Source organism: Megalopta genalis, chromosome 4, assembly GCF_051020955.1.
Source record: "Megalopta genalis isolate 19385.01 chromosome 4, iyMegGena1_principal, whole genome shotgun sequence".
In the NCBI taxonomy this organism is placed as follows: domain Eukaryota; kingdom Metazoa; phylum Arthropoda; class Insecta; order Hymenoptera; family Halictidae; genus Megalopta; species Megalopta genalis.
Genome location: NC_135016.1, coordinates 21,730,810 through 21,751,257, shown reverse-complemented (window position 1 = coordinate 21,751,257; position 20,448 = coordinate 21,730,810). Strand labels below are relative to the sequence as shown.

The 20,448-nt window shown below is 40.2% G+C and overlaps 2 protein-coding genes across 4 annotated transcripts in view; one reads left to right on the top strand and one right to left on the bottom strand.

Annotated features, from left to right (window-relative positions):
* Positions 1–42: 42 nt before the first annotated feature.
* On the bottom strand, positions 43–3,059 carry Septin2 (septin 2). The gene is made up of 7 exons (XM_033467808.2): positions 2,218–3,059; positions 1,823–1,940; positions 1,415–1,751; positions 1,029–1,333; positions 826–953; positions 578–751; positions 43–488 (listed from the first exon to the last, which is right to left on the bottom strand). Exons 1-7 carry the CDS (start codon positions 2,245–2,247, stop codon positions 315–317), a joined length of 1,266 nt encoding a protein of 421 aa, XP_033323699.1. The 5' UTR covers positions 2,248–3,059; the 3' UTR covers positions 43–314.
* A 5-nt stretch (positions 3,060–3,064) lies between these two features.
* The window catches only part of LOC117218996 (neurobeachin), a 317,626-nt gene continuing 300,242 nt past the window's right edge, over positions 3,065–20,448 (top strand). The window contains exon 1 of one of the 3 annotated variants that reach the window (XM_033467809.2): positions 3,065–3,428. In XM_033467809.2, the coding sequence (XP_033323700.1) occupies positions 3,270–3,428 (159 nt within the window). In that variant the 5' untranslated portion in view covers positions 3,065–3,269. The remainder of the gene's footprint in view (positions 3,429–20,448) is intronic. The other 2 variants (XM_076520765.1, XM_076520766.1) reach the window with 2 other exon arrangements.

Here is a 20,448-nt window from a genome sequence, read left to right as displayed (position 1 = left end):
ACGGAAAAAAACTCGAAGGCGAATGCTGTTCAAACGAGTCGGTTCAATAAGTAACAAATATATTTTTATTTGTTTCTTTATGGTGCATATGTTATTATAAAAGTAACTTAAATTTGGTAAACATCACTGTTGTCATGATTATCAGTCTGGCGTAAGTAAAACCTATAGTTATAAGTAATGTAAGAACAAATTACAGCGCCTTGGAAACTTTGGATAATTTAATATGTGAATCTTGGGGAGTCAAGTATCAAATAATTAAGGTAATAATACTCGTTACGTTATGGAGTAAGAAGGTGTGCGATACCGTATTTCTTCTATTTTTTCTTGCTCTTCCCTAGCGTTAACGTGTGATGCTGGGGTTGCTGTGTGAACTGCATCTTCCGTCTGTTCAATTCTAGAATGTCTTCCTCGAGTTTCTTCCTGCTCTCCTCCACCTTTTTCTTTTCCTCCGTGTGATCTTTTTTCAGCTTATCGAATTTAATGTGCAACTGAAAGGCGAATATTGAAAACGAAAATGATCGCTCTGCAAACGAAATTCTGAAATAGTAAAAATGAATAAAGAAAAAACAATTTCTACATCTTTTTCTGCTTCCTTCAATTCAGCCTCTGCATCTTTCACCCTCACTACGAACATTTGTCTCATTTCATCTTCCTTCTGCTGGAGCTCTTGCAAATGGAGGGTTCTCTTCGCCTCACATGTCTGTTGGAAACTAACTGGTTTGTTCTCGCTGTCCACGTCACTGAAGCCCATCTGAAATCGCAGTAAAACAAAACAGATAGTTTTGCTGAAACATATATAAAAACAATGATATTTTATATAATCACCTGTTCTAATTGCCTTTTACGATATAGTTCATAGTGACGACAATGCGTTTTCTCTCTCATATCTTCCATGTTCGTCCGTATTAACATTTCACGCAATTTGACGAAATCGCAATGAGATTCATTTTCCACTGTATTAAAAAATAATTAATTAATCGAATACAGTAAACAAATATTGACTTTTTAACGATAGTATGATACTCTACCTTGCACTGTACCCCATGGATATTGCCTGGAACGCATCATTTTATTTCCCACTCGTACTAAATCAGTACTACCAACTACTGCAAAGGGTATATGAGCATTCATACTAGAATTCACTTCTGTTACACTTTCATCGTCGGTGGGAAATTGATAAATATGGACTCCATTGTTTTGCAGTTCGGATATGATTTTGCTCTTGAATTTTTGCAATTCTGTCTTGGATATTGTATCTGCTTTAGCAATGATTGGAATGATATTCACTTTTGTGTCGAGCTTCTTCATGCACACAAGGTCGATGGACTTTAACCTGCAATTACGTATGAATCAAATAATTAAATATTAAAGCTACGATATTTGTATCCGGCACATGTTTTATGCGCGTACGTACCCATGACCGGTAGGACAAATGAAATACAAACAAACATGAATGCGACTATCATGATAGGTCGCCAGGCAGCGCTTTATTTTCAGTTCTTCTTGCAAATAGGCCTCGAACTGAGCATCAATGTAATCGACAACCGCCTTAAAGCTATCCTCCTTATTAATTTGATCTCCGTATCCAACAGTATCGACGATAGTTAACTTCAGTCTAACATTGCTCTCCTGTAACTCGTAAGTGTGCGCCTTGAGCTTCACAGACGGAAGATTGTGAGGGCTCGGCGTAGACTCGAAACTTGTATTGAAGAGAGAATCCATAAGCGTAGATTTCCCAAGACCGGTTTCGCCTATTAAAAACAATGTCGATTACTATCGTAGTAGTTAGTATCGTGTTGATTAGATCGTATATGTTCCGCACCGATGCAGAGGATATTAAATACAAATCCATTTTGCACAGATTTGTTAACCAATTGATCCGGAAGACTGTCAAATCCAACATGGCCAGATAATTTCAAATTACGTATATTAGATTCCAGCTGAAAGTACGAATGAGCCATTAATATTATGAAACACAAGCAGACCGGAAATTAGCTGTACTATCTCCAAATGGAGCGATAACGCTTTATCAAGAGTACTGTTGTTGTGACAGAAGAGAACCAACGCCCTTCGTACTCCAAACATCGCGTATACGACGACAATAGTTCGAGTTTATGTTTGTACACAGAGAGAGCCATTCGAACAACAATTTCGGGCAACAGCGGCGATCGGAAGGAAGGTAAATAGACGTAAAATTGTAAAAAAAATGACACCTACCTTGATACGTTCAACATCCACCGACGCCATTTTTACTACTAGCGACGCCTGCGTACACTCATACTGCGGTTCTCAGAAGTTAATTCCTACGTACACACGTCCAATGCAACCGATGATTCTTAATATGCCACTCGTGTGAATTTAAAGTCGGATTGAAAACGAGGTATTGCGGTGCATCAATGTTTCATTCTTGTGCTACACGTTACCATTATCATGCAAGTAGATGACATTGAATTTCTGCATTCAGTTTAAAAAAGAATACAGCAACGCAAAGTCCATTCATGGTACAATCATTCGGTATAATTATTGTAATGAATCGATAGTACGCATCAGTATCGATTGTGCCTATGTGAAAGCACCGAGACGCGCAATGCATACATAACAGCCTCCTCGAATTCCTTCGAGAGTTCAAACTGTCTTATGAATAATTAAATTTTTCAATTTCCATTTACTCAAACATATTCATAGCTTGCGAACAATCCAATGTCACCAAAATATTCATTCCGCCGGTTTCAAAATTATCGCAAGCACGAGTTAATGTATGAAATAAATATATATAATATAAAATTCCATTTACACAGCTCGCGCACGTGTTTATTAATGTTCCGGATAAACGTAATTCCAGATATAATACAAAACACGATATCGATAACATTAAGCAACGTTCAAATTCATGTTTACTCGGTTCGAATTTACGAGAATCGGTTTGCTCGTTATCGAAACGGACAGTCGTCGGCGTTGCGGAGTGGTATTTTTTCGTTCGACGCGATTCATAAATCGCGCCGACTCCCACCACGCGTGCGCGCGCATCCGCGGTCAGGTACTTAGGGGCTCAGTTGGTGTTGGGACTGCGAGCGCGTCGCTAGGGTGTTTCACGCTGGCGTGCTGGCAGACCGCTCATAACAGTGTCTACTTTCTAACATGGCAGATCAATTTGTGTTGTATTATCATGTGACGGGGAAAAGCTCTCGTGTATAAGACGATCTTCGTGTAAACTATCGTAGATACTCCTCGCGGGAGAAACGTGTTGCCAGCGTACGAGCACCGTCGCGATGGCGGACATGAAGAGTCCACCGTTCAGTGACATTAAACGGCCCGAGGAGGTGGTGGCGATGGCGATGAACGACAGCCTGAAATTCGCCGTGCTGATCGGGCTGATCGAAGTCGGACAGGTGTCGAATCGGGAAGTTGTCAACACCGTGCTTCACCTGGTGAGTAACCCTGAACATTTGTGTACACGATCAAGGAGCCGGCCGTGCGTTTCACGGGCATTCCCGCCGATTTCGGTGCATCGGCCTAAATCTGTCAATTTGAACTGTCAAACCTCCTTGAACGGTCCACGCGTTCGTCGTGGCATCGACGATTATCGCTTTATTTATCGTTTATCGAATCGGCGACTACCGCGATCGCGCCGAGCACGAGACGGTCCCGCAGCGTTCACGACTGTTTCCCGCACGATTCTATTCAACTTTAACCGCTAAACCAGCCTCGAACGTTACGACACGTTTTCGGGATACACGGCCTCGTCCTTGCACAGGCTTTCCCCCTACCATCGGGACCATTCTCAACACACGTCAACCCGCTCTAACACGTTCACAGCTAATAACCTGTGTGTGCTCCGGCTTTATTACTGGCGGTACGCTTTGCCATTAATGCCTCGTCACTATGCGCGAATTCGGTGCGGAAAAGAAAATCATGTTCGTTCGGAGTTTGGTTCGGTTGGTGTGTCGATGCTGGTGGGTCCGAGTGAAAGTAACGTTGCTCTTTGGGACAGCCTTGTTTCTTGTTTTATTAGTTGCCGATTCGGAATCGAAAACCGCACCGTTTCATTCATTCACTTTAAAACTCGCGGAATTATAGAAACTGGACATTCTCGTGGATTTAGGATGTCGCAGGTTGTGTAGCTGCAACAATTTATGCTTCTAAGAACGGAATTTATAGCAGTAGAAATTATTACGCTGACCGGTGCTTACTTTAGCCTGTCTTTTCTCAAAAAGAACTAAGGTCTACCGATGCTCATAATAGCTGTCCGCCCCACCGCGATCGCTCCTGCTTCATAACATATGGTCGGCAGGAGTGGGGAGGACAATTATTATGACTATCGACGTACCTCGAGTTTCTTCGGAAAACAGGCCGTAGTAATTTCTTTACAAAGCCGTATGATTGTTTTATTTTCGTTATTGAAGCATGATGCGGAAAAAATCAGTCGCGTAAATCTATTAAACTACAGATATTATATCTAATATCAGAATGAATGTTCTCGTTGGATGTGCAACCGCTGAATTTATCGTGGCTTAGTAAAATGTTCATTCCGGCGGTCTTTAAATGAGCCGTTTATTTTGAAAGTGGCATAAGTTACTTTACCGTAATGAAAAGTGGTGATTTTTTAATGTTTATACGAAAGTACTTATACCGAGAAAAATATCAGTATCCTGAGATAACAAATACAAGCAAATCTTCTCGACAGTTAGCATCCATATTTTTAAACGTGTTAAAACGCAAACCCTTAAATGTATCGACTTAAAAACAAAGTGACTTATGCCGCTTTCAAAATAAACGGCTCAAATATGAAAGTATTCATAGACTAATTACGATATGCACATATACTTTACCGCTATACTTTGTACATTAAGATTGTTAGCAGTACAACTATTACGACAGTACAGACACGATAAATACTACTGTACTATATATTACTGTATTATAACAATTATGACGTACATTAGTGCATATCATCGTATCCTATTAGAATAACACTTTTACGCCTATATTTAGTGCTATCGTCAGAAACTCTCCTAGCATTTCGTCATCATTTTAGGAACAGGTTTACACGGACGAACGTACGTTTCCGAGATTACTGAACTGTTTAGCACGCTCGAAGCTGCGTTTTCATTCTCGTCGAAAAGACAAAGCGAACGTATTATTGGGTTGGCAACTAAGTAATTGCCGATTTGTTCGATGAAATAAAAAATTTTTTTTTACTTGGAACGAAGATTAATCTGTAATGTATTTTCCATTTTGTTCGATGACCTTTTGCCATCTCTCTCCGACAACTTGAAAATTCCACGCTCGTAGAAAGTCTGATCCTTTTCGGCCGAAAACTGAGTTAAGTGAGATTTTACAGCGACATCGTCGTTAAAAGTTTTACCACGAAGGGAGTTGTCCAGGGATCGAAATAAGTGGTGATCCGATGGCGCGAGATCAGGGCTATATGGCGGGTGTAACATCAATTCTCAACCAATGTCCATCAATTTTTGCCGAGTGGACAAAGACGTGTGCGGCCTAGCATTGTCCTGCTGGAAAATGACACCTTTGCGATCGACCAATTCTGGTCGCTTTTCCTTGACCGCTGCATTCAATTTGTCCAGTTGCTAACATTCACGGACAATAAAAAATAACATAATAATAATAATAATAATAATAATTTTATAATATAACATTTACGGAAATCATAAAAATGGGAGTGAGAGACATGTATAACTGAAATCGTCAATTACTTAGTTGCCAACCCAATAAATTAACTTTCCTGTCTTATAGTATTTCCATTTTATACGATAAAGTCCATTTTACGCATACGAAATCCAGTCTTGTGACTCATACAACGGTTAGACTTTTAACAATTTTTCATATCTAAGCTTTGATCGTGTACAACTTATCTTGAAACGTGGTGCAACAATTTTAGTGTTGCGCCAAAGTCATCGCTCGAGTGCAAAGGGTTAATACCCCGGTCATGTGGATCCCAAACATCATGAAAGGATCAAAAAGAATTGTCATTCGGGCCTGCGTCGTCAATTTTTTCATAACAATAAGCGAAGTCGATGAATTTGGCTCGAATAGCTACGAGTATAAACTTAACTCTTTGCACTCGAAGCCATTTTAACTGCAAATGACCGCGGCATTCAATTTGTCCAGTTGCTAACATTCACGGATAATAAAAAATAACATAATACTAATAATAATAATAATTTTATAATATAACATTTACGGATATCATAAAAATGGGAGTGAGAGACATCGATAACTAAAATCGGCAATTACTTAGTTGCCAACCCAATGGAACAATAACGATCGCGTACCATTAACGCTGGACCAAGCTATTGGAAAAATGGCTAGGTACTCGCGTTACACATCCCGCTACACAATATTAATTCGCGTACGTACAGTAGAACTGTTTCGTTCGCGGAATCACGATTCTCATTTCGCGTATTACACGTCCGATTGTGCGTAACGTTCGACTGGTATCGTGTTACGTTCTAACCGGCTCTAGCGAACGTTACACGGCCGTGTAATTACGCAGCGAAATTAGCACGCAACGTTTGGCCGAACGATTCCATCTTCGCCCGCATACCGCGGCCGCAGAAAAGAAATTCCCCCGCAATCTTGTTTGCAGTGGCGCGCGCGTTGCAGCGCGCTCGCTCGCGCGCGCACGGCCAACTAGTTTTCGGAGCATCGTTGAGTTTTATCAATTAATTAGCCTCCTCGACGGGGACTCGCGCGGTGAATAACGCCCGCTACGCGGCGCGTCGCGACGTGCGCGTTGTGCAACCGTATGAAAAATATGCAAATGTCCACGCGGAGAGGTTTATACGGGTCATGCTTTTATATAGCATTCGATCATGCGGTTAGCACGCTCCTCGGCACCGGGAAACGCGATTCGCTGGACGACGTGGCACAGTATCTCGTTTCCGATGGTTGTTCCTATTTTTTCCCCGGGGATTGCCGACGGGAAGAGAGCCGGTCGCGCGACGACGCCACGTAGAAAAACACGCTTATCAGTGTTCTTACGTGGACGGCTCCCGCGTGGGAAGGTCGTTAAGAGGCCGCCACGCGCGCGCGCGCGCGCGCCTAACGAGCCGAAAAGTGCTATACCTAAAAGTTCTATCTGGAAATTTTGCGCGCGACCAGAGCGAATCCTCGCTCGCCCGCTTCCTTTAATTCCCGATCGAACGAGCGCACTCGAACGCGGCAATCGCTTTCTCCCGCGATTGCTCCTTTTCGTCTTCCTCGAGACCGAACAAGAAGCATCGAAGATACTCCGTGGTAATTCGCTTTGAACGTCCAGCTCCTGAATCTTTGTCTCCTCGACCTCTCCGGTAACCCGAGACTACGGATTTAATCGTCGAGCAACGCGTATTCGCGGCGCGCGAATCTGTGTTTTAACCGGTTAAAAGTGTGTTCGACGAATATATCCGTCGTCATGGAGATGCGGCTGAATTTTGTGTCACGACGATTGTATCCGTCATTCGTAAAGTTTTGTTGCAATTTTGATATTTAAATTGTAATTCCGGCGAAAACTGAATTGTATTCGTGAATTTTAGTATGTTTAAAATGTTTAGAGGTCAAGATCGAAATGAAACGAACAAGTGAGAATTATGAATAATTTCAGTTGGATTTCAGTCGCTTGATCGTTTCATTCAGCGCCCGTCGTCGCATTGATTATCGCGACACACACTGGTGGGCGCTTTGCAAAGAGATCGCCACGGTTAACTGGTTATAAACGTCGACTAGATTTTAGAGAAAAATGGAAGATTTCGATCTCTCGGCTGTGTACACAGATTTTGTAGATATTAATATAATACATTATTATATTAGGTCTACCGGAAAGTTCTGTCCGATAGTGTCGCTTCAAGTTTCAATCCATATGCACATGTTGATTTGAGACATATACGACTATCTCTCTTTATCATTGCATTTACGCACATGTACTCTCCTAAATAAACTGAAACAAAGATGTCTCGTGTCATTATTAAGCGAGACGCGATCGTGAAAACATGGCTACCGATGATAATGCCAGACCACATGCTGCTTTGGCGACTCGTCGGAAAATCGCAGAGCTAGGCTGGGAAATTCTGTCGCATCCACCATACTCCCCAGACCTAGCACCCTCCGATTATCACTCGTTTCTCTCTTTGCAAAACTTTTTATAGGAAAAAAAATTCAAAACTGAAGCTGATGTGAACCAAGCACTAGTCGAGTTCTTCGCCTCTAAAAATAAATCATTTTTTAAAAATGTCATTCACAAGTTGCCATCACGCTGGCAAGAAGTCATAAGTAACGATGGAAAGTATATTCTACAATAAATATTATTGAATGTATGAAAATTGTGTTATATTTCAATTCAAAAACGGACAGAACTTTCCGGTAGACCTAATATATTATATTGACATGATATATATTATATTAGGTCTACCGGAAAGTTCTGTCCGATAATGCCATTGCAAATTTCAATAGATATGCACATATTCATTTGAGACATATATTTTTTGCCATCACGCTGGCAAGAGGTCATAAGTAACGACGGAAATTATATTGTACAATAAATATTACTAAATTCATGAAAAATCTATTATTTCCTTTCATTTCTCAAACGGACAGAACTTTCCGGTAGACCTAATATATGTAATTATTATTCATCGTGTTGCGACAAATTCATCTTATTATTTCGCTGAAAGCTATTCTAAATCTTTTTCGGTTTCAGAATAAAAAGATCGCACAACCTGTGATCGTTAAATATATAAAATAAATATATTTGATAGAAAAGCTTCAAGCGAAATAATAAGATGAATTTGTCGCAACACGAAGAAAGAAACTGATATATCTCATCCCTTAAAGTCGCTTATTAAAATCTTTTAAGACGCTCGGCGAATTTGAAAGTGGTGTACACATATTCGCGCGACGCGAGCGAAGTTTGAAAATTTGAAAAGTTCAAAGTGTGTATCCCGAGTATGCGAACACCTCTACATGTAGACTCAAGGGCGGGAGTACTTTCAAGAGATAAGGGTTGACATAACGGCGTGCCGGTTATACCCGGCTCTGAAAATGAAGTATTGAACCAAGTTTTTATTCTCGCATAAGCTGTTTCTTTTTTACGCGGGATCGTTGGCGACAGAGGAGCACGGACAGAAAGAGAGAGAGAGAGAGAGAGAGAGAGAGAGAGAGAGAGAGAGAGAGAGAGAGAGAGAGGGAGAGAGGGAGAGAGAGAGAGAGAGAGAGAGAGAGAGAGGAGAGAGAGAGAGAGAGAGAAAGAATGGAGGGAGTGTTTCGTGTGTGTGTGAGAGAGAGAGAGAGAGAGAGAGAGAGAGAGAGAGAGAGAGAGAGAGAGACTGCAGTCTCATGTCAGTTGCATTATGCATCGACATTTGCTCCGACTGGTTGAGCTCGACATTATCATAACTTCGTCATTTTAAGGAATCTTAATGCTACATATTGCGCAACGATCCTGAAGAGACACCCCAATGACCTTCCCTCTCCTCTTGATAGTGTGACATACACTACCCTTGGCGTGTTCCGGTAAAATCACAAACGCGATTTGATGCAGGAATTCGCTCGTACGTCAAAAGCCGAAAACATTATACATGTGCATCCGTCCTACAAAATCGCGTTAATTATTGGAAATTAAAACTGGCGTTAGTTTTAGAAATAAATATTAGCTTCCCGTGGCTCAACGAGAATGTTCTTTCTAATCTTTTCTATTTAATTTGTCACGAGCTCGTCATTTTCATCGTGCGAAACATTCGACAATTTGACTCCACTTCCATTGTTAATGAAAAATTTTCTCGGACGATATGGAATAAAATCTATAAATTTCGTAATGTACGTATAATTGCGATTTTCATGTTTTCTTTTTTCAGTATTTTATTCGTAGAACTTTAATCGGGATAATAGAGCCGGTTACTGTGACGTGACCAATTATTGTGCCTTCGGTTTGTTTTCGGATATAATTAATTAACTCTGTATTCATCGAGCAAGATATATACAATTTTTTAATTAAAAATTGAACGAAATAAAAGAATCAGAACATGTATTTAGTATATTTTGTTCGATAAATATACAGTTAATTATGCCCGAAAATAAACAAAACGCACAGCAACTGGTCACCCCACGTGTTCGTACCGGCATCTATTAATACTTACACACGCTACATAATATGTTTGCGTATGCATACTGCGTTCAACATTACCGCTGATAGCCAATAACTTGTCCTTGTCCAGTGAATTGCGACAGACGTTCGGTTCGTTGAATACCTCCAGAGGATAATAATCACCGTCCGTTGATCTTTACGAAACATTACCACACAGGATTCTACATTCTTTGCGCTAAGTAGAATCTTACCGCAACATAGACTTCATTCTATTATAGTAAATTATTTCTAATTGACGCTCCGATTGTACAGAAAAATGGACAATTTGGAAAGCGGAGATACGATTGTACGATTTATAGTATTAATATATTATATAGTATTAATTTAACCGATTATCAATAACTATAATTAGAGAAATGAGAAATTACTGTACAGTAAATTCTCCCTAATTGACGCTCAGATTGCACACAAAAATGGACAACTTGGGAAGAGGAGATACAATTATTCGATTATTATAATATAATAATATTATATTATTATTATATAATATTATATAATATATATAATAATATACTATTATTATTATATATATATATTGTAATATTTTATTTTTTTATTTATATTTATAATTTTATTATTATTTATATTATACGATCATATCTATAATATCTGTAGTATGTATAATATATTATCTATCTATAATATTGTAATTATTTATATTATACAATCGTATCTCCGTTTCCCAAATCGTCCATTTTTCTGCGACAACGTACGATTTTCGAATTTGCTATGATCTCGCGCAGCACGCGTACCTTGTCGAACGTACCGAGAAAAAAGAAACTTGCGGACCGATAAGAGTCTCCGAACAAATGTCGATACTTTCTACCTAGAAAGCGCCTTACGTGTTACACTTACATAACTCCCATCGCCACGACGATTCTCCAAATGTGCTTACCGGGAGAAACTGCTGGAAAGTTTTGCGCGGACCGACGAAAGATCGGCAGAAAAAAAACGAACTCGCGCGAGAATCATACGTGCGGCCGAACGATATCATTTTTGAGGAACGTTTCTCGCGCGTGATCTATTTATACGCGGCTGTTAAAGCGTCCATCGATCACGTCCGCTCGGAATCCTTTTTCCGCGGGTAAACGACCGGCGAATCTCGTTAAGATTTCACTGAAATTGGCCTGAAAGCTCCGGCCGAGCGGGCGAGCCGGAGCGGACGTGGGCAAACGCGGCTTGTTCCCGAACTCGGGAAGACAAATACGTAGCACGTGGCAACGATTAATGTCGGCTGTCACGGCTGCACCGTGTTCGCGAACGCGTGCTTCCAGCTTTTTCGATCCCAGCCTCGTGAATTAGCCGCTGATACACAGAGATCCGAGGCTGGTTTTCTATTAATCTCTCGATACACCCTTTGATCGCGGGAGACACGATCGTCGGACGCGTCGACGAACGGGGCGCTGTTCGCCCGACTCTCTTCGACACCCTGAATTAATTAGCGTGACTTGCGGCCGCGTCTAGCGACCGCGAACCAGTCGGAGTTTCGGCGGATATGCTCGATTTTCGGGCGCGCTGAATCGCGCGGGACGATCGATCCGAGGCAGCTCCTCGCGAGAAGAAAGATTAGGCGACTGCGAAGGGCCTTGAGTAATCGAACGTAATGATCGCGTGTTAGGTGGCGGCAGATGTTGCGGGCCCCTCCGCCGATGTGCTAGGGAGACGCTTGTTTCGCGTTGCAATTAAGCGATAAGATCTCCGATAGTCGCCGAGCATCCATTTTTTGCTATTATTCGTATGCTCTCGGGTTCCTTGCTACTGTTTTAAGCAGGCATTTTAATGTACGGTACTTCTCGTTTCTGAAGAAATTCTGTTGGTGCAGTGAATTCGACCTAATTAAAGCTCAGCTTGGAAATGAAAATGGACAATTAGGGAGAGAAGTCACGATTATTCGAATAATCGTATCTCTTCTTCTCAAATTGTTCATTTTAGTGCGCAATCTGAGCGCGAATTAGACAGAATTTACTGTACTTATATCATTCAATTAAGAGAATATTTATTCCTATTGAAAATAAAGTGTTCTCATGGAGCAGATATTCTAGAATTTATATGTATATGTGTGTGGTAGTGGAGCCGGTTACTGTGGAATGACCAATTGCTGTGCCTTTCCTTTATTTTCGGGCATAATTAACTGTATATTTATCGAATAAGACATACTAAATATTTTTATTCTTTTACTTCGTTTAATTTTCAATTAAAAAATTGAATATATCTTGCTCGATAAATATAGAGTTAATTACGCCCGAAAACAAACCAGAGGAACAGTAATTAGTCACGCCACAGAGTAACTGGCTCTATTACCCTGATTGAAGTTTTATGAAAAGTAACGAAAAGAACATGACAATCATAATTATCACGTACATAATTTCGTACATCACGAAATTTATAAATTTTATTACATATTTTTTACAATTTAAACATAAATATGTGAATATAATAATAATACGTCATAAAAAATAATACGTTTTACACAAATAAAGGATTGCAGATATTTATTAACGTCGTATTTATTTTCACTGAGACTGAAAATAAAATAATAATGAAAAATTATATGTTATATAAAAGAAATAATAATAATAATATAATTATTATTATAATAAATAATAATTATTATTAATATAATAATAATTATTAGTAATAAATACTTATATTTTATAAAATAAAATAATTATGCGAAGAAAACAGAAATTATTAAGTTCCGCAATTATAAATAGAATCTATTAAAAAGTTAAGGTATTGAAAAACCAGCTAATTTTTATGATTCTTGGGACAGTCCTCCATCAGAATTAATTCGCCCATGATGGCGTCTCTTACAATTGGTTTTATTCATGTCTGGAATCCGGCTCTGTTTTTGTACTAATTCCTATTGTTGCAGCTTGCTTTCGAAAGAAACGAGCCGGCTTCCATTCAAGGGTCGGTCGTTCAACCCTATTATGAACTTGGGTCCTTTTTTCGTGAAACAAACTACAATAAGGGATAGAATGCGGACCCCCTTTATGCATTCATAGCACGTACGAGCTTGTAAAATATGAACATCTGCGTATATAGTATATATCGTCAAAAATTCATACTATACTACGATATTCTTTCTACCACAGTCTTTAAGTCAAAAATAAAAAATTCATTCTAGTTTCTGCAGAGACGTTCCTGCGAGAAGGAAAACTGAGAAGGATATCTCTCCCTTCTGCTCGATGAATATTTAAAAGCTCGCATTCAAACAAAGCTAGTCTAAACATTAAACGTTCGAACAGAAAAGTTTCGATGAAAATTCCGAATGAAATATCTTCGGGATTTCGGGCCAAACGAATTATGCAAAGCTCGAACGAAGCTCGAATCGCCATCCCGCGACGCGGTTCGCAGTTGCAAATCTTGGAGCTTGTTGTTTCTTAACGTTTTTATTGCTCATCTTGCATTCGGTTTAGTTGCGACTTGTGCAAAAATCCCGCACAAATGCTTGAATAATTCAGAAAGATATCTTTTTTGCGGCTGCCACGCGAGCCCAACGTTTATAACAGTTCGTTAGAGGCAAACTGATCACGAATTGGAACATGATTCGAAATTGGAACACTGTTAACCCTTTGCACCCGAAGCTATTTTAATTATATTTTCTATTTTATATGATTTATTGCGATTTAAGCATACGAAAGCCTATTGGCAAGTACAAAACTTGCAATTTTAACAGTCTTTTAGATACAAACGAGTCTGACACTATTACAATTATTTTGAAAAATAGTGTAGCAATTTTTAGCAGCGCCTCGGAATCGCCACTCGAGCGCAAAGGGTTAAAGATTGGAAGAACCATTTTTACCGAGGAATTGACGGTGAGATGTTATCGAAAAACGGTGAAAACCGAGGCGGTCGACGGTGTTCGTGCCGAGGACAGAAACCCCTCGCGGATCTTGTTAGCGAGTTTAATGCCTAATTGACAAAGTTGCGTGGTATTGTAAGCCGCGGAATGCCTTGTTGAGCGATAAAGCACCGGGAAACGTTTTCCCGTGCTCGCTATTTCGCCCGGGCGTAAGAAAATGTTGCGGCTTCGCAACAATGTTGCACACGTCGCCGCCGCCCGGTGTCTTTTATCGTCTCTGGCGCGCGCGCGCGCGCGGCGGCGAACCTACCTACCCGGCCCCGAACGTACAAATTTACATAAGTAACTGATAAAGTGGAAGCGGTTTCGAGCTTTTTCCGTCTGGAGGATTATCCGTTTACCCCTGATGCAGAGAGAGAGGGAGAGAGAGAGAGAGAGTGCGGTCACGAAGGGCCTCGCGAAACGCGGCGCAAGGAAATTGGCTAATTAGTTGAGTAACCGAGCGGCAGCGGCTCCTCTTTTTTCTTTCCCCGGTTTGCTTTCGCTTTTTCCTTTCATCTCGCGTTCTGTCTCTTCCGACGTATCCGGATTATCGAGCTGCACGGGTGGCCACCGTGAGTGAAGCTCACTTTTCCGAGACGCGACGAAACGAAAACGCGCGCCGCCCGTTCGTTCGTTCGTTAGATCGTTGATACGCGGATAAGTCCGCGAGATTAGATAGACGATGTGGCGCCCGTATCGCGAAGATAATGGCTCGGAAGTTTCTAGCATTGTTGCCTCTATTTTTCCGCGGCTCTACGAAATTATACTGTCGATGTCTTAGACCGACGCGTCGGTTCACGCGATATTTTTTTCTTTTCTTTCTTATTTCCAAGAGATGTACGGTAAGTTTTCTCTAATTGACGCTTAGATTGGGCACAAAAGTTGATCAATTGAAGAGAGGAGATTCGATTGTTCGATCCTTGCGATTAGTTTTTATAGTTACCGGTTGTTAACGACTATGAAAACGAGATGCGAGGCTCGAATAATCGTTTCTCCTCTTTCTAAATTATTCATTTTAGTGCGCAATCTGAGGCGCGAATTAGAGAGAATTTACTGTACTTATATCATTCAATTAAGAGAATATTTATTCCTATTGAAAATAAAGTGTTCTTATGGAGCAGATATTCTAGAATTTATATGTAGGGTAATGTCTCTCTAATTGACGCTCAGATTGTCCACAAAAATGGACAATTTCGGAAGAAGAGATTCGGTTATTCGATCCTTGCGACTCGTTTTTATAGTTATCGACTGTTAACGACTATAAAAACGAGCCGCAATAATCATTTCTCCTCTTCCCAAATTGTCCAGTTTTGTGTACAGTAATGTCTCTCTAATTGACGCTCAGATTGTCCACAAAAATGGTCTATTTTGGAAAAGGAGATACGAGCCTTGTTTTTATAGTTACAAATTGTCAAGAACCATGAAAAACGAGCTACAAAGCTCGAATAATCGTATCTCCTATTTCAAAATTGTTCATTTTTGTGCACAATCTTAGCATTTACTGTATTCCTCTGTCAGATATGCTGTAATTGTACTTCTCTATTGTTTGCGTATATACGTGTGCGGTAGAACGATAGTGGTGCAAGTCAGATTTTCAAAACTTTAGACGTACGTCTTAAAATGTAATCTACACACGCCAAAATGTTAAAAAGTCATATAGAATAATTTACAAAATTACAAAGTTACAAAATTACAAATTACTACAAATTAACGTAGCTCCAAATTATCTTAGCAATTAGATCAGTGAACGTTAACATTTTCCTGTTCCTCATAACAAAATATACACGCCAAAATGTTAAAAAGTCATATAGAATAATTTACAAAATTACAAAGTTACAAAATTACAAATTACTACAAATTAACGTAGCTCCAAATTATCTTAGCAATTAGATCAGTGAACGTTAACATTTTCCTGTTCCTCATAACAAAATATACACGCCAAAATGTTAAAAAGTCATATAGAATAATTTACAAAATTACAAAATTACAAATTACTACAAATTTAACGTAGCTCCAAATTACCTTAGCAATTATATCAGTGAACGTTAACACTTTTTTGTTCCTCACAACGATGAAAATGCGACTTACGCCGCTATAACTCTAATCCACTCATACGCAGTCATTCGCACAGATGCTCGCGATAAAAGAAATAATTCGCCGGTGTACAGGCGAAGGTATAATTATCGGTATCAAAAGCACATCTCGCTGATTCCGGAGACCTTGACCCATACGCATGCGAGACAAAATCTTGGACGACAATATCAAAAACAATTCCGTTGCTATCGTTCTCGTCGAAGTCGCCGAAAAGTTCACGCGATAAAGCGAGTTTATTCTAATATTCTTTGTCGATCGAATGCATTTCGGAACACCGTTGCCGGCTCTATCAGCTTGAAACGCATTTCCTGCGCTCCGTAACGAGTTCGTCTCGCTTTGGATAAAATCCAAGATCCCCTTCGAATCCGGAATTTGATAATTCCGAATGCAGCTCCGTTGCATTACGTCCAGGAGGGAACGTCTCCGCGGAATCCGGCAGTGTGTGCACGAGCGCGCACGTAACGTGATCTATTCATCGGCAACTCCTGATCTGCATTGAAGTTTCTACAATTTTCAGTAACACGGCTCCGTAGCGCAAGTTGGTCGTTGTCTTTGCCCTAACTTTCGTCGCTGTTTGCAGAACGTAGCGCCGGGTCGCGGCACGTATTGGCTCGGGCTGCGACACCACCGGGCCGCGCCGGGGTCCGTTTCGACCATGGTAATCGATTGTTACCGGTTCCGCGTCCGTTTCCTCGTTCGTTCGAATTCGGAGCCGCGGAAACGTTCCATTTCTTCGCCTCTAATCGCGTATCCCGGCGGTCGGGCGCACGCCGTTCGCCGTTCATCCGGCGTCGTTTATCTCGTTTACGGCGGCGGCACGCGGCCGATTCAATCCGCTTTCGTTGCGTTCGCGAGCAATTAATCAGCCGCGGATACGCGCCGGCTTGTTAAGCGGCCCGGCGACGGGCTTTTTAGCGAACCGATAATTGATGGGAACGAGGAATGCGAGCGTTCTTCGTGCACACGCGAGAACATCCTTCGACGCGCGTGCTGCCGCGCCGTTCGACAACGTTCATTCGCACCCGATGTCCATTCGGGGCCATTTGTCTGCCGTCCGTGAATAGTGAGACCTCGAGGGAACGCCGCGAAACAGATTAGAAAGAGCCATTTTTATGTTTGCTCGAACCCAGTTCGGTTAATTCACTTTTCATTGTGTTGCGAGTCGCGCTACTCGCCGCAGCGATCTTGTTTGGATGTGAAATCGCATCGAAATCTGCGATTGGTGGTAAAAGCATTTCTACAGCTTTTAGAACGGAGTAATTTTTATTATAGTTGAGTCAAGAGAACTAAATTTTTTGAGGGATTGTCAAAGGAATTAGATTACTACGCAATGGCTAACAAATTTTTCGAGAGTTGCTATTGAACATCGCTTGAACGAGTTACAAAAGAAATTATTTCGTCTTAAAAGGTAGGCGAATACTTTTTACATAAACTGTACCTCGATAAAAGACCTCGAAAATTGTCGACAAAAAATTGGGAAGAGGAGCTACGATTGTGCGAGCCTCGCGGCTCATTTTTACGGTCGTCGTTTGTCAACAATTATAAAAACGAGGCGCAAGGCTCGAAATCCAGTCGTCGCGATCATTGTATTCCCATACACAGATATACATAGAAAATAACAGAGGATCGGTGTGAATCGTTAGGAAGTTTTTCGCAGTAGAAATATTAACCCTTTGCACTCGATTGGTGACTCTGAGGCACCGCTAAAATTATTATATCACGTTCCAAAATAATTTTTATACTAACAAAGTTTAGGTTTAAAAAATCGTTAATAGTTGTACGAGTTGTACGAGTCACCGCAAGACTCGATTTCACACGCATAAAATGCACTTTGTCACATCGAATGGAAATACTATAAGTCAGAAAAAGAAAACAGAAGATTCTTCGTTTCCTCCAAGAATCTGAGAATTCCGAACGATCGGTGGATCGCGTAGTTTCAAGCACGACCGGGGAAAGCACCGAAGGTCTAAGTTAGGTGGTAGATGACCTTGTGTCGTGCTACCGCAACCTTGGGGGGGAAGGATTCGATAAGAATCGTCCGAGAGAGCAAGGAAAGGTGAGATACATTTCGATAAGAGAGCCGTGGCGTGCGAATCTAGCGCCGGCTTCAAAGGTCCACCATCGAGAGAGCCATTTTCGTTTCCACGTTGCTCGCTTTGTACACGTTATCCGGCTTGATCCGCGAAAAAGTTTGATGTCCGGAACGTTTAAATTTAGAGCCGGAGTGCTCCAATTTCATTCGTATGTGTTCATTTCGCGCGCCTCTGCTATATCCGCTTTAACAGCGACGAAATGGCGCGCACACGCCACGAATTTTACCGCTGCTTCGCCGCTAACACAACTCTAATCGGACATTCTCTTGGCGATGGAAAATGGCCAATCACTTTTTCCGGGCTCTCTGAAAATATTAGGTCTACCGGAAAGTTCTGTCCGATAGTGTCACTTCGAGTTTCAATCTATATGCACATGTTGATTTGAGACATATACGACTATCTCTCTTTATCATTGCATTTACACACATGTACTCTCCTAAATAAGCTGAAACAAAGATGTCTCGTGTCGTTATTAAGCGAGACGCGATCGTGAAAACATGGCTACCGATGATAATGCCAGACCACATGCTGCTTTGGCGACTCGTCGGAAAATCGCAGAGCTAGGCTGGGAAGTTCTGTCGCATCCACCATACTTCCCAGACCTAGCACCCTCCGATTATCACTTGTTTCTCTCTTTGCAAAACTTTTTACAGGAAAAAAAATTCAAAACTGAAGCTGATGTCAATCAAGCACTAGTCGAGTTCTTCGCCTCTAAAACTAAATAATTTTTTAAAAATGGCATTTATAAGTTGCAATCACGCTGGCAAGAAGTCATAAGTAACGATGGAAAGTATATTCTACAATAAATATTATTGAATGTATGAAAATTGTGTTATATTTCAATTCAAAAACGGACAGAACTTTCCGGTAGACCTAATATATTATATTGACATGATATGTATATTATATTAGGTCTACCGGAAAGTTCTGTCCGATAATGCCATTGCAAATTTCAATAGATATGCACATATTCATTTGAGACATATATTTTTTGCCATCACGCTGGCAAGAGGTCATAAGTAATGACGGAAATTATATTGTACAATAAATATTACTAAATTCATGAAAAATCTATTATCTCCTTTCATTTCTCAAACGGACAGAACTTTCCGGTAGACCTAATATATGTAATTATTATTCATCGTGTTGCGACAAATTCATCTTACTATTTCGCTGAAGGCTGTTCTAAATCAAGAAGTCATAAGTAACGATGGAAAGTACATTCTACAATAAATATTATTAAATGTATGAAAATTGTGTTATATTTCAATTCAAAAACGGACAGAACTTTCCGGTAGACCTAATATATTATATTGACATGATATATTATATTAGGTCTACCGGAAAGTTCTGTCCGATAATGTCATTGCAAATTTCAATAGATATGCACATATTCATTTGAGACATATATTTTTTGCCATCACGCTGGCAAGAGATCACAAGTAACGACGGAAATTATATTGTACAATGAATATTACTAAATTTATGAAAAATCTATTATTTCCTTTCATTTCTCAAACGGGCAGAACTTTCCGGTAGACTTAATATATATAATTATTATTCATCGTGTTGCGACAAATTCATCTTACCATTTCGCTGAGAGCTATTCTAAATCAAGAAGTCATAAGTAACGATGGAAAGTACATTCTACAATAAATATTATTCAATGTATGAAAATTGTGTCATATTTCAATTCAAAAACGGACAGAACTTTCCGGTAGACCTAATATATTATATTGACATGATATATTATATTAGGTCTACCGGAAAGTTCTGTCCGATAATGCCATTGCAAATTTCAATAGATATGCACATATTCATTTGAGACATATATTTTTTGCCATCACGTTGGCAAGAGGTCATAAGTAACGACGGAAATTATATTGTACAATAAATATTACTAAATTCATGAAAAATCTATTATTTCTTTTCATTTCTCAAACGGACAGAACTTTTCGGTAGACCTAATATATGTAATTATTATTCATCGTGTTGCGACAAATTCATCTTACCATTTCGCTGAAGGCTGTTCTAAATCAAGAAGTCATAAGTAACGATGGAAAGTACATTCTACAATAAATATTATTAAATGTATGAAAATTGTGTTATATTTCAATTCAAAAACGGACAGAACATTCCGGTAGATCTAATAGTTAGCTTCGACCCTGACACGATCGAGCGCGCCTAATTTGCGAAACGCAAGAAAATTCGTGGAGAGTAATTAATATCGTAAACCCCGGGGCTTTCGTTCCTCGCGGAATAAATTACCTTCG

What these genes read in the sequence shown, in the direction of transcription:
- Septin2 (XM_033467808.2), bottom strand. Translation starts at nt 2,247, where the DNA reads ATGGCGTCGGTGGATGTTGAACGTATCAAG. An exon ending in ATTTAATATCCTCTGCATCG is followed by an intron (nt 1,752 to 1,822) that starts GTGCGGAACATA and finishes TGTTTTTAATAG; the next exon opens with GCGAAACCGGTCTTGGGAAA. An exon ending in GTAAAAGGCAATTAGAACAG is followed by an intron (nt 752 to 825) that starts GTGATTATATAA and finishes CTGCGATTTCAG; the next exon opens with ATGGGCTTCAGTGACGTGGA.